General features: G+C 38.6%; 1 protein-coding gene and 1 long non-coding RNA gene across 3 annotated transcripts in view; one reads left to right on the forward strand and one right to left on the reverse strand.

Annotated features, from left to right (window-relative positions):
• Nucleotides 1–243: 243 nt before the first annotated feature.
• LOC108671029 (obg-like ATPase 1) lies at nt 244–8,231 on the forward strand. Of its 2 annotated transcripts, none has more exons than XM_018158513.1 (9): nt 244–465; nt 1,426–1,486; nt 3,207–3,334; nt 3,894–3,985; nt 4,411–4,569; nt 4,887–4,984; nt 5,581–5,721; nt 6,507–6,726; nt 8,101–8,231. In XM_018158513.1, the coding sequence occupies exons 1-9, from the start codon at nt 285–287 to the stop codon at nt 8,197–8,199; spliced, it is 1,179 nt and encodes a 392-aa protein (XP_018014002.1). In that variant the 5' UTR covers nt 244–284; the 3' UTR covers nt 8,200–8,231. The 2 variants fall into 2 exon arrangements, with proteins under 2 accessions (XP_018014002.1, XP_018014001.1); XM_018158512.1 differs by lacking the exon at nt 8,101–8,231 and adding an exon at nt 7,593–7,694.
• A 2,436-nt stretch (nt 8,232–10,667) lies between these two features.
• The window catches only part of LOC108671030, a 6,673-nt gene continuing 3,064 nt past the window's right edge, over nt 10,668–14,276 (reverse strand). The window contains exon 3 of the long non-coding RNA XR_001930783.2: nt 10,668–11,344. This is a non-coding gene — a long non-coding RNA (uncharacterized LOC108671030). The remainder of the gene's footprint in view (nt 11,345–14,276) is intronic.

Below are 14,276 nucleotides of genomic sequence, written 5' to 3' on the forward strand. Positions count from 1 at the left end.
AACCTCATGATCATTTTGATGACAATAAAGCTGTTTTGATTGCGCTAGAAAGATGTGGTTTAGTTTTGTTTGGGAAATAATCATTTCCATTTAAGACTGGCTACTTTGGTGCTGTGGCAAAATTATTGCCATTGACATTCGTTATTATTAAAATTCACACTAATAAAATTATTAGTACTTTTTTCAAATGTTACTGACTACAAATTATATTTACTTCTATTCATTTGCATACTACTCTTTGCAGGTTTGGTTAATTATAAGAATTTTTTACTGTTAATCTAGAAATGCCTCCCAAGAAACCTGCTGCTCCTGAGGTGAAGCCGCTGATTGGCCGTGTTGGAACAAACCTCAAAATTGGCATTGTAGGTTTGCCTAATGTAGGCAAAAGCACCTTCTTCAATGTGCTCACCAAATCTCAAGCCCAGGCTGAAAATTTCCCATTCTGCACAATTGATCCCAATGAAAGTAAGTTATTTATGATGATTTAGAGTTTATTCAAACTGTTTCTAGACTTGTAAAATCCAACTTAGAAAAAAAATCTTATGGCTCATAAAGGAACTGAGTTGAATGCTTTGATTGAAGTTGAAATTTCATGACTCCATTATGGCTGTGCTTTTTATCATGTATAAAGTACATTAATTTGACTATACTGTATTTTAACCAGACAGAAATATCAATGAGATTTATTGCTATTATTTCAAGCTATGAGAATATTTCCTTGCTCAGAAACAATAAAAATTGCAGGGAACTTCCAGTCATACTTCATAGCAAAATAGAAAATATAAACCTAGACTTTGGTGTAAATTAGATCCCAAAAGACACATCCCAACATTTATAGGTTCATGGTGGGGCTATGATATGATGCTTTGCTAAATGCTAATCACTAATTATTTACCAATCATGCTATGGTACCTTTCATCAATCATTATTATGTGAAAAAAGGAGCAGTTAAGAATAAGTTGCTGCTTAAACACAAGAATTAAAACTAATTTCATATTTTTGTCATGTAAGAATCAATATCCTGCCACTTGTAGGTTAATGTCTGTGTCTCAAACTCAACTACTTCGTTTGGTTGGCTCAAGTGATAATGTCTGTATCTGAATTATTGAATGTTTGCATGGTTCAACCAAAATCTAATATCCAAGTCATTATCTAAATTATTTTATACTTTCTGTGACTCAAATAGAAAAAAAAATTCTTTTTAAATCTTAATTAATCATTCTAATATAGCAACATTTGTAACATTCTGTCTTCATGCTTGAAGATTTCAACAACCTGTTTCAGAAAATATTTCTTGTAGAAAATTTATTACATAACAAATCATATCCTTCTTTCACAAATAGTACTTGCCATCTTATATTAAGTAACATGCAGTAGGTAAGTTAAATCTGGCTTAAAATGTTGCAACTTCTTTGTTGTGTGCAGGCCGGGTGCCGGTGCCAGATGAGCGATGGCAATTCTTGTGTGAATATCACAAGCCAGCAAGGTGATATTTTTTCTTACTACTTCATTCGTACTTTTTTAATATAAAAACATTCTCAATTAATTCCTAAAATGATGGTCATCACAAATTTTCTGAATTTTCAACATTTGTTTTTAATTCATATATACTATGTTACTTGTATTTGGAAAATTTCCATGAAAATATTGTCACACAACAATTTTAACTGCAAAATTTGTTCTTTGTTCTGTCAGTTTTATATTTTTGAAGGTTTAGTGTTTGTTTGTAGCTTGTGACTGTAAATCATGGAAGGCTGTAAAATCTAACTGAAAGATTTTGTTATTGCAAAACAAAAAGAGGAAGGCAAAATCAAAAATTGAAGTCTAATTATCAATTTAGTATTTATGGAAATTCTATTTAAAATACTGGACATTAATATTTTTCTATGCATCACAATAAAGTCGAATTGAATCTTTAAGTTGAATTTTGAATTTATGTTTAAGAATAAAGGCTAAAACTAAAAAAGTTGCATAAAACATTTTTACTGAATAGAAGTCGTAGATAAACAAAACAGAACGTTTCGGGCTATGCCCATCATCAGCTAGTAAAATACATCTGGAAGTACATGGAAATCAATTTTAGTAAATAAATTTAGAAAATGATAAGGAAAGAAAGGAAAACAAACACTATTGACCTAGAATCGAAAGAGGAAAAGAGCTGGATTGGTTATTCAATTTAGGTTTAAGTTTATGGATATAAAGAGACTCTAAAATTCGTAAATCGGTTTGGCTGCTAGCGTTACAAAGAATTTTAAATTGATTGATGGACACGGGAGGAGCAAGTAAGTTGCCGAACATGCTGGAAGAAGTTTCCGTACTGGGCGTCCACTTGCTCAGCCGCCTCATTCATCAGTCAGACTTCATACAGAACAGTGCTCACTTGCTCCTCCCGTGTCCATCAATCAATTTAAAATTCTTTGTAACGCTAGCAGTCAAACCGATTTACGAATTTTAGAGTCTCTTTATATCCATAAATCCATATAAATTGAATAACCAATCCAGCTCTTTTCCTCTTTTGATTCTAGGTCAATAGTGTTTGTTTTCCTTTCTTTCCTTATCATTTTCTAAATTTATTTACTAAAATTGATTTCCATGTATTTCCAGATGTATTTTACTAGCTGATGATGGGCATAGCCCGAAACGTTCTGTTTTGTTTATCTACAACTTCTATTCAGTAAAAATGTTTTATGCAACTTTTTTAGTTTTAGCCTTTATTCTTAAACTTAGAAGAACTCCTCGAGATATTTTGAATTTATGTATTACGTATGATACCTAGTACTATATACACTTGAAATTAATTACCATCTTTATAATATTTTGCAAGTTTGAAACTGTTTCATCATTGTTTTAACTTTTTGAAATTATTTATCTATTAATTAATAATTTCCTGTTTCAAAAACATTAAAATGTTTGTACTTTGTGTAATGAAACATTGATCAGTTTTGATATGTGTTCTTAAAATTATTGATTGCATTGTATTTGAATTGCAAATTTTATTCATAAATTAGAAGCCAAGTCTTCACTGCAAAAAATTTGCAAATATTTGAATAACCCTGATCATAAATTGCATTGCAGTATTGCATAATAATTGCAATTGCATTAATTGCAATTGCAATTTAATACTGCAATTAATGCAATTGCAATTGCTGCAATTGCATAAATTGCAGTATTGCAGCAGATTTAATTTGATGCATTTGTATGTGCAGTAAAGTTCCTGCATTCCTGAATGTGACGGACATTGCCGGCTTGGTGAAGGGAGCGTCCGAGGGCCAAGGCCTGGGCAATGCCTTCCTGTCCCACATCAAAGCTTGTGACGCTCTCTTCCATCTCATGAGTCAGTGCAGCTACTGTAACATTAGCAACAAGTATTCAGGAATATTATTAACAATAATTACTCCCTCAAAATTGCTGCTAATTGTGACTTAGGTATACTTCAATGATAATAGGTATAAGCAAGTTGGAAATGTAAGTTTCAGCGTATCACTGGTGGATTATTCTTTTCGCGACCCCTAGGACTAAGTTGTTCCTATTGAGTCATGTTTTTCAATATAATGTTAGGTCTTGTTTAGGTTTTTATGTCTGTCTTAGAATTTTGACTTATAATATGATTTTATTCATTTTTAATTTGTCGAACTGATGAAGGAGCTGGACTCCAAAACGTTTTCAATATCGTTATGGTGAATTTGCTTGGCGTTTTCTTTGCTTTTAAATTCCTGGTGGGTTACAAGAAAGTAAAGAAAGAAAAAAAGTTATTTTAAGAACTAGAGGAAACAATCTTGCCTTGTCACAATATAACAAAACATCTTCGAGTAATGATACCTTTATTTCAGGTATAATTAAGTATGAAAATAGTAATAAATAATACATGATTTAATAATAGTGTTTGTTGACAGGAGCATTTGACGATGGTGACGTGACCCACGTGGAGGGGGACGTGAACCCCGTCAGGGACTTGGAGATCATTGCTAATGAGCTCAGGCTTAAGGTGGGCTTAACTTTAATAAGTAGTCATTGAGGAAAACGATGATAAGGGACTTTGAGAAATTACTGAATAGTGTGAGTTAAATTGAGAACTCTTAGCAGACTTACAGTCAACAAAAGTGGACAATTTAATTCCCAGATACTCATTAATAGGAGTAATTTTATTTCTGTATTATTCAAGACGCATTAACTCCAGCACGTAGTATTGGTTTCCAATTTTTGCTTCAAGCTCTTTTCAAGTTGAAACAAATTTAATTCCTTACTGGTCAATGCTGTTACATTTTTTATAGTTCTCTTCCAGTTAGAAAAACTTATTATTGAAGCTGGATACTGCACCTTTGGCGCAAAATAGACAAAACTGATCTGAAGCACTAGAAATCTCTCCCTGACTACTACTACTACTTATTGAAACCCATGATCTTGCCGCAGGACATTGAGTGCGTGAATGCTGCTTATGACAAGATTGCTAAGCTGGTGGAGCGGGGCGACAAAAAGTTAAAGGCGGAGTATGACGTCCTTGTTAAGGTCAAGGATCTTCTTGAGAACAAGCAGCAGCACATCAGATTTGCTGACTGGGACGGCAAGGAGGTAAGGCTTCACTTGTCCATCACTACTGACATTTTGTTGCTTTATTTATGTAATGGATAAATAAATAATTTTTATATTCTCAGGTATTCAACTTTGCAACTTTTGTCTTCACTATTTTTTTATCCTGTTAGCCATCTTCTTAAAATACATTTATTTCATCTATTTTTTTACTGAACATTTACGTCATCTCACGCAATTAGTTACTTTTGAACAAATAACTTGTGCACAAATAACTTGTGCACAAATAACTTGTGCACAAATAACTTGTGCACAAATAACTTGTGTTTGTTAATTAAGAAAATTTTATGTTTGTGCAGATCATCGAGCTGAACAAGCACCTGCTGATCACCAGCAAGCCCCTGATATACCTGATCAACCTCTCCGAGAAGGACTACATCAGGAAGAAGAACAAGTGGTCCGTAATGATTAAAGTGATGCTTGTACCTGATAGCGTTCAATGTGTAGTGTGATGCTTGTACCTGATGTGTTCAAGGTGTAGTGTGATGCTTGCACCTGATAGCGTTCAAGGTGTAGTGTGATGCTTGTACCTGATAGCGTTCAAAGTGTAGTGCAATGGTAGCGTTCACCAGATGGCATTCAAGGTGTAGTGTGATGCTTGCACCAGATAGTGTTCATTTTTTGCGCATTTCATTTCAAAGACGCTGCCTCAAAAACTAATAATTTACCTCCTGTATTCATCCAGGAGTGAATTTATTAGTCCTATTTTACCAATAACTTTTAATAAATTAGAAAATATTTATAAACTAGACCTAATAATGAGGAAAGAGAAGAATTCTGACACGACAAATAATACTAACATGACCCATTACTTACTGAGTTATTTGAATGAATAACATTGAGCATTTATTCTTCAATTTAATCATGAAAAGACTCGTGTAATCATGGAAGAGCCTCGCTCCCCTATTTTCCTAGTCTGTAGAAGCGCACATAACAACTTTTAACATAACTCTTAACATAACAACTTTTAACATAACGACTCTTACCGTTCAGGTTGCCCAAGATCAAGGAGTGGGTGGACGCCAACGACCCTGGGGCTCTGATCATCCCCTTCTCAGGGGTCCTGGAGAACAAACTCCTCGAGATGGGGGAGGAGGAACGGGCTGAATACTGCAAGGCCAACAACTGTACTAGGTACTTTTGACTGAAGATGTCCATGAACTGTGCTAGGTACTTTTGGCTGAACTGTGCTAGGTAATTTGGCCTAAACTAGATCAAATTACGTTTCTGTTGTTGTTCTCATCACACACTGTGTCATCCTTGGGGCTAAGTCCCCGAACAATTGCTATTGTTATCGAGTGCGTGCTGTCCTGACTGGGACCATTTAACGTATCCAAACGCGGGTTCTTGAGTGTAATATTGTATTCACCATTCAAGGTGCATTTGACAAAGTCTTCCCTATGAGTTATGAGTAACGTATTACGTGCAACTTTGTTACGCCTCTCCACGTGCATATTACTTAAGATATTATTAGTTATTTAACCTCTACCGCTGTGTGCCACTCTCCGGGAACACAACGCTCAACTTGAATTATATGTAAACTATTGAGTGTAGCAACCTGAGGACGTTTGTACGCAACAGAGAACATTTTAAAGTTGTCGTACGTGGCGGCAAATTATACGTAAACTATTGAGTGTAGCAACCTGAGGACGTTTGTACGCAACAGAGAACATTTTAAAGTTGTCGCACGTGGTGGCAAATTATATGTAAACTATTGAGTGTAGCAACCTGAGGACGTTTGTACGCAACAGAGAACATTTTAAAGTTGTCGTACGTGGCGGCAACCATCAGTGCAAGTTATTTTGCGCTCACTAGAACGTATCTTTTTTGGGAAGTAGGCTTGTGACAATATTGCTCCAGTTACTCATGTCAGGCGATGGAGGGTTAAATGACACTAGAGTTTATTTTTACCCCCTCAGCGCCCTGGACAAGATCATCACGCAGGGCTACAAGGCCCTGCAGCTCGAGTATTACTTCACGTGCGGCCCTGACGAAGTCAAGGCCTGGACCATACAGAAGGGCACGAAGGCTCCTCAAGCCGCGGGCAAGATCCACACGGACTTCGAGAAGGGCTTCGTTATGGCCGAAGTCATGAAGTTCTCAGACTTTAAGGAGGAAGGAAGCGAGGCGGCTGTCAAGGTGACGTATTTCTATTTCATTTCCTACATCCATACTTTTGTGCCCGCGAGACTCGGGTATTCTTATTGATTATCTAACCTTTTACTGGTACAGCAGATATTTACGGTTCTATGATTTTTATTCATTTCTATTTTATGTATATTTTCTTAAGTTTTGGGCCAGCTACTACATTTATATGAGGATTTCCGCGTAGGTACTCCTAACCGAGTAGTCTTGGCTCATCCATCTATGTGAATAATTTTAATCTCGCTAGCTTTTCTTTCATTCAGCTTATAGATTGTTAGTAACTACTTGAACGTTTTTTTGCGTACCGCTGTCAAGCAAACGCCTTTTATATATCAATAGAACAGCCCGGGGATCTTCAATTCCTGCAATTTTTAAATATCGTGGTCACGAATCCGGCTATCAAGGAGAAATGAATGCAAGCTGATAAAAGGAAGACATACCCAAGTAATGAGAACAGAACATCTAATTGACTCGCGTTCCTAACTATGGAAAAACAATTTGGCATTTTTCAATCAAAGCTATAAATTTGAAATTGACTTTAAAATTTTTAGGCAATGCTTTGCTCCCAGTCATGCAATGCCTTGCTATTCTCCCACTAAGAATAAATTTTTTTGTCCTGATGATATCTTGACACGATTACTATCCTGGACAAACAAACACTTCAACGAATTTATACCAGATATAACTTTTAGGACCTGACGCACTTCACTTACTTCCCAGGTATCACTTACTTCTAGGATCTTACTTCCCAGCTACCACTTCCTCCGCTCCATCGATATTTTTCACTGCAATATTTCAACTATTGCAGTGCAACTGACTAAACTATTTTTCAACTGACAATATTTGTCGCCTTCCCCCAGGCGGCGGGTAAGTACCACCAGCGGGGACGCAACTACACCGTGGAAGACGGGGACATTATTTTCTTCAAGTTCAACGCTGCGGGACTCAAGAAGAAATAAATATAGAGAAGCTATCAAGGAGAAATGAATGCAAGCTGATAAAAGGAAGACATACCCAAGTAATGAGAACAGAACATCTAATTGACTCGCGTTCCTAACTATGGAAAAACAATTTGGCATTTTTCAATCAAAGCTATAAATTTGAAATTGACTTTAAAATTTTTAGGCAATGCTTTGCTCCCAGTCATGCAATGCCTTGCGATTCTCCCACTAAGAATAAATTTTCATGTCCTGATGATATCTCGACACGATTACTATACAGGATCAACCACACACTTCAACAAATGTATACCAGATATAAATTCCAGGACCTGGCGCACTTTCACTTCCCAGCTATCACTTCCTCCGCTCCATTGATATTTTTCACTGCAATATAACACGCCTGACGATCTTTGTCGCCTTTTCCCAGGCGGCGGGGAAGTACCACCAGCGGGGACGCAACTACACCGTGGAAGACGGGGACATTATTTTCTTCAAGTTCAACGCTGCGGGACTCAAGAAGAAATAAATATAGAGATTTCAATACCAGCGTGCAGTGAATACGTGCGGTTTTATTTGCCTAATTCTTCAGCCGGCGTTTCGTTGAACGCCGAGGGACTTCGGTATAAAATTTGATATCGGATTACGATAGCACAGGAATTTATACTAAAGCAAATGTCCTTGGCTAGTAGGAGTAAGACACGTAACATATGGAGAAAACATAGCCGCTGTAATGGTGGCTAAAAAAACGACGTTATAAACGGCATAGAAGTTGTAATGGAGGCTCACGAATGAACTAGTGGCACTGAACACAATAGTCTATTGTTCCTTGCCTGATGAACCTGAATTCAAAATATGATTGCGCATTGCATATTCGTCAATAAAGTATCGCCCTGTACAGGTGTGATCACATTTATTTAAACAAAAATTTCCTTAAAGACCACCGCCAATTAATGGATTTTTATGGCAGAAATTTTGCGACCCAACATGAGATTGCATTGCCTTATACTCGCGAGTTATACACGAAGCTTAACACTCAGCAAACCATTTAATAATAAAGAATTTGTTATTTAACAAGTTTTCTTAATAATTTCGAGATTTTCCTTCATATATAAATTTAACGCGATGATAGATATCTGTATATAATATATTCACAGCAATAAGATATTCCAAGATCTTATTAATTGACTTATAAATAACATTCAAGTGCATTTATTCCAAGCGGATAACATTCACCCTTGCCACATCCAATCAAAAAATGTTGACGTGGAGACACAAAACATCGCAATGTTACTTGCATAATTAAGGTGATGAAGGTAGCCTTGGTAGTGCTGATGCTGGACATGCCTAACGTATGTTCATAGTTACAGCCCATAAAATGAATTATTATGCATGCGTGCATTTCAAACAATAGTGCGAGAAAGCTCAGGTAAGAATAGCTAATAGAATGCATCGGCAATGTTAAAAGTGCTCCCATAAAATGTTGGTAGAGTTAGAGCGTGAATGGCACCTACAATTGAGGTGGACATATGAATAGTTATGAATAACTAGATGAATGAATTCGCTGTGCAGGAAAGTCTGGTTAAAGAGAATAAATTTCGTAGTGATTTAATCATTTTAAGATAATCTATCTTAATGCTCGTGATTGCATCAATGTTATTACTCTAAGATTCCATGTACTTCCTACATGTGCAGCGATCACTAGTAAAGTTCACACTCCAGACAATAATAAGCTTAGCAATAATGCCTTATTATATGGCGTACACAGTGTTCAATACTGGGCATAGTTTCATTAGTTACGAGGCGGCCGCTCAATGATCCTTTCGCTCAAACATTTTGATCCTCAATGTCTAGTCTGGGAAACTTTTAGTCCCCCCTCTCCGTAATCATTTTTAATGGTTAGGCAGCTCTTTACCCTTCAATTTACCATCTTCAAACATAGCTCGATCCCTCCAAACTTTCACTTCTAGTTCCCTCCTAGTACACCTACGAGCGACAAATGGTTCATGCACTGCTATTCCGACCATGGCTATAATTAAACACATATAAAATAAAGAATACAATGAATATAATTCGCAATAAATATGTCGCACATCATTCCGGTAATGCGTGAATGACACTCTAGACTGTAGCCCCAATTCCGGTAGGAATAGCATTGGCACAAGCCCGCATCTTATCACACACTTTAAATACTTATTAATACGACTTAAAATAAGTCCACATCGAGTTCCGTATAAACAAAACAAGTTTTGAACACAATGAGCAATATAAGTGCGACCTATTATAACGTACATCAAAATCCTGCGACAGGCGGAAGTGACATCAGGAAGTGCAGGCGACAGACGAAAAGAGAGCACAATAAAAAAGAAAATTTTATTCAGTCCTGTCATAAAGAGGAAGTAAAAGTATAGAAGACATCTATGCGGCAAAAAAGAATAGACATTTTTTCACTAAACTTGATTCCGTTAGAAAAGAAATGATGGAGCCGATACGAGGGGGAAAGTCTTTTAGAAGCAAAAATAAATGATCTTTATTTACAGTGTCACAAGAAGACACCAAATTGTGTCATACATCAGGTGAGTGACACACGTAAACGCCTCACAAACCATCACGAATAAATGTGTCAGGAACAGACACATGCGTGAATGTGTCACAGGTGTAAGTGTGTCAGGATTGACACATCAGCCGTTAATAACTTAGGTGGGATCTTATGGGGCGCAATACGAGCCTTGATTCCACTGGTGTAGCAGCTGACGCTGGTGTAGCATCAGCAACAGATGCAGCAGCTGACACTGGTGTAGCACCAGCAACAGATGCAGCAGCTGACGCTGGTGTAGCACCAGCAGCAGGTGTAGCATCAGCAACAGATGTAGCAACTGACACTGGTGTAGCACCAGCAACAGATGTAGCAGCTGAAACTGGTGTAGCATCAGCAACAGATGTAGCAGCTGAAACTGGTGTAGCATCAGCAACAGATGTAGCAGCTGAAATTGATTCCGTTAGAAAAGAAATGATGGAGCCGATACGAGGGGGAAAGTCTTTTAGAAGCAAAAATAAATGATCTTTATTTACAGTGTCACAAGAAATTGTGTCATACATCAGGTGTGTCATACATACATCCAAATTGTGTCATACATCAGGTGTGTGACACACGTAAACGCCTCACAAATTATCACGAACAAATGTGTCAGGAACAGACACGTGCACGAATGTGTCAGGAACAGACACCTGCACGAATGTGTCAGGAACAGACACATGCACGAATGTGTCACAGGTGTAAGTGTGTCAGGATTGACACATCAGCCGTTAATAACTTAGGTGGGATCTTATGGGGGCGAAATACGAGGCTTTATTCCACTGGTGTAGCATCAGCAGCAGGTGTAGCAGCTGACGCTGATGTAGCACCAGCAACAGATGCTGCAGCTGACGCTGGTGTAGCACCAGCAGCAGGTGTAGCAGCTGACGCTGGTGTAGCACCAGCAGCAGGTGTAGCAGCTGACACTGGTGTAGCATCAGCAGCAGATGTACCAGCTGACACTGGTGTAGCAGCTGACGCAGGTGTAGCATCAGCAGGTTCAGAGGCTGTCGCCCCTATGGCCCGGCACGGCCACCTTCGTGTTGACGAGATGTCCCGCCGACACGCCCAGGTCGCCGTCCGTCAGATGACTCGTCGCCTGCAACAACGTAAGCTTCGTCACTACAACTACTAAGAACTTATAAAATTACGTATCAATTAACTGCATCGCTTGTTTGTAACGTAACTATTTTACACTGGGACAAATGAGTGAGACATTTCTAAAATATCGATGCATATTTTGCCTTTGTGTGGATCATACTGAAGTAGTTTTGCCAGGCAACAAGGCGTATCAGTACTACGTCCGCTCTATGCTATATAGTGTTGTGGGTAAGAAAGTGGGTCACAATTTGGACACTGCGATTCATTCGTTCATACAGTACCCGTCCAACAAGTGTATTACATCAACCTCGCCTGCATCACTTAGTATACATTATCGTCCATCCATGCCATCATCATCGTCCACAGGTGATCGAGGTTGTTGAGAAAATAGTGGCCGCGGAGCTTGTCCAGTATTTGGAAGAGACTGAACTGTATCATAACGGACAACATGGTTTCCGGCGTGAAAAAATCATTCCTGATAGTCACAGTTACAGGAACACCATCACCGCCTTATGGCTCTACTGGAGGAGGGAGCTGGCATGGATGTAGTACATCTGGATTTTGCTAAGGCTTTTGATAAAGTTGACCATGGGGTGTTCTTTAGAAAGCTGAGGCTGTTGGGGGTAGGAGGAAGCCTGTTAAGGTGGATCCACAACTTCCTTACAGGTAGAGTACAAGCTGTCGCAGTTGGAAACTCGAAATCGAGAGAAGCGAAGGTGAAAAGCGGAGTGCCACAGGGCTCAGTGCTTGGACCGATCCTCTTTCTCATCCACATTGCCAATATTGACTTAGAACTCACCCACGCATCTACATCGTCATTTGCGGACGATTCAAGAGTGCTGATGAAGATCACAGATGGCCTAGACTGCGAGAGGTTACAGGATGATTTGTCGACAATCTACGATTGGGCCCTAGTGAATAATAACGGCACCAAATTCGAAGTGATGAGATACAGAGTCCGCACAGATATCGGGATGCCACATCGCTACCTGACATCAAAAGGCACAGGAATTGAGGAGAAGCAACTAGTTCGAGATCTCGGAGTGTTGAGTACTGAAGTCACGTTCGATGACAACACCGAGGAAATAGTCACGCGAAGCAGGCAACGGATGGGGTGGATATGGCGGACATTTCGAACAAGAGAAGCAGCACCAATTAATGATTACACTCTCCAGAGCCTGTGTGTTCCCCAATCTTGAGTATTGCTGCCAACTTTGGGCGCCGCTCAAAGCGAGCGCGGTGCGGAAACTGGAGTCAATCCAGCGGATCTTCACGAAAGGCGGCGCATCAGCGTGACCGTGGACTAGGAAGTCCTAAACTCGTCAGAAGGTCATCATCGTCAACAAACGCCATCATCACCGTCCAGCCATGTCATCATCATCATCGTCCACCTCTTCGGTTATGGTGCACAGCTCGTACTTACAGCAGCGTGCACAGCAGCAGGCCATGCAGACGGCGCATGCAGGGTGAATTGGTGTGGCGTATGAAGATGAAGAAATTAAAATGAAAGAGAAAGAAGAAAAGGAAATAGAGTAACAAATGAGCAAGAGTGAGAAGGAAGGTAGAGGACGCGGAGAAAGAAGGTACATAGATGAGGGAGAAAGCAAAGCTTCAGAGAAGAGAGAAGACAAGAAGGTTAGGAGAAGTAGGACGAAAGATACAATAGAACAGGAAGAGATGAACGGATAGGGCAGCGTGGGAAATAAAATATAAATGATGTAGAGAAAATCCATAAAATGGGGAGGGGCTTGCAGGGCATGACGCTTCAGTAGGATGCCAAGGCATAAAAGGTAAGCGAGGAGGCAGCGCCCAATACTGAACTACAGAGCTGAGCCAACACGGGACAAAACATTATGCTCAATAACTAAAAATAAATAAATTCATTTAATATAATGGTTAGCGATTTCCATACAAATATATTCTATATAATACATAAATATAAACAATTCCAACATTTGTATATCACAGAACGAAGCATAAACCTGCCTAAATATTCTGTAGTGGAAGAACACATTAACTAATTAATGAGAAACCAACGTGACTGAATCAGTGAGAACACCAACGTGACTGAGTCAGTGAGAACACCAACGTGACTGAGTCAGTGAGAACACCAACGCGTCTGAGTCAGTGAGAACACCAACGTGACTGAGTCAGTCAGTTTCAGCTAAACAAAAATACGACACAATCTCACCTGTAAATATGCAATCAAATTCCACAATATTGCATATTAATTGCACAATAAATTATTATTCCACAAGATTACATAATAATTACAAAATATATTATTATTATAAAATTTGATGAGAGAACACATAAAGCAAAGCGAGGCCAGGGGCGTTATTAGGCCATCTTAAGGCAGCTAATTAGTCATACTTTCAATTATTATTTTTATCTGTAAGCAAATGCCGACAGATTCCATATACTGTCTCCTGAACATATGTACAAATAATTAATTATAATTATATATGCAGTCATTATTAACTTGAATGTGATTATAAATGTTAGGGGTTAGCGCCTCTATGCCAATGACGCCCCGAGCACGACTGTACAACAGATTAACAATTCATGGTAGACAATAAAAGTGCCCGCGAAATTAATCATTTTTGCGATAAAATAAGCGTTCTCACTCAAATCTGCTCAATTCAGCGACATTTTGTGAGAGAATAGATTATTATTTGATTACCAGATCAAGGAATTCTGGGTAATAATGATAGGTAATTAGGAAATTAAGATATATGCCCACAAGCAGGTACATGAGTCAACTGAATGAGTAAAGGAGAGAGAGTTGACAGAGATGGTGAGTTAGTGACAGAGATGATGAGTTAGTGACAGAGATGGTGAGTTAGTGACAGAGATGGTGAGTTAGTGACAGAGATGGTGAGTTAGTGACAGAGATGATGAGTTAGTGACAGAGATGGTGAGTTAGTGAC

This window comes from Hyalella azteca, unplaced genomic scaffold (genome assembly GCF_000764305.2).
Source record: "Hyalella azteca isolate HAZT.00-mixed unplaced genomic scaffold, Hazt_2.0.2 contig6881, whole genome shotgun sequence".
Taxonomy (NCBI): domain Eukaryota; kingdom Metazoa; phylum Arthropoda; class Malacostraca; order Amphipoda; family Hyalellidae; genus Hyalella; species Hyalella azteca.

Coding starts and splice junctions, on each gene's coding strand:
- LOC108671029 (XM_018158513.1), top strand. CDS start 285: ATGCCTCCCAAGAAACCTGCTGCTCCTGAGGTGAAGCCGCTGATTGGC. Junction 466..1,425: donor CACAATTGATCCCAATGAAA/GTAAGTTATTTA, acceptor TGTTGTGTGCAG/GCCGGGTGCCGGTGCCAGAT. Junction 4,570..4,886: donor CTGACTGGGACGGCAAGGAG/GTAAGGCTTCAC, acceptor ATGTTTGTGCAG/ATCATCGAGCTGAACAAGCA.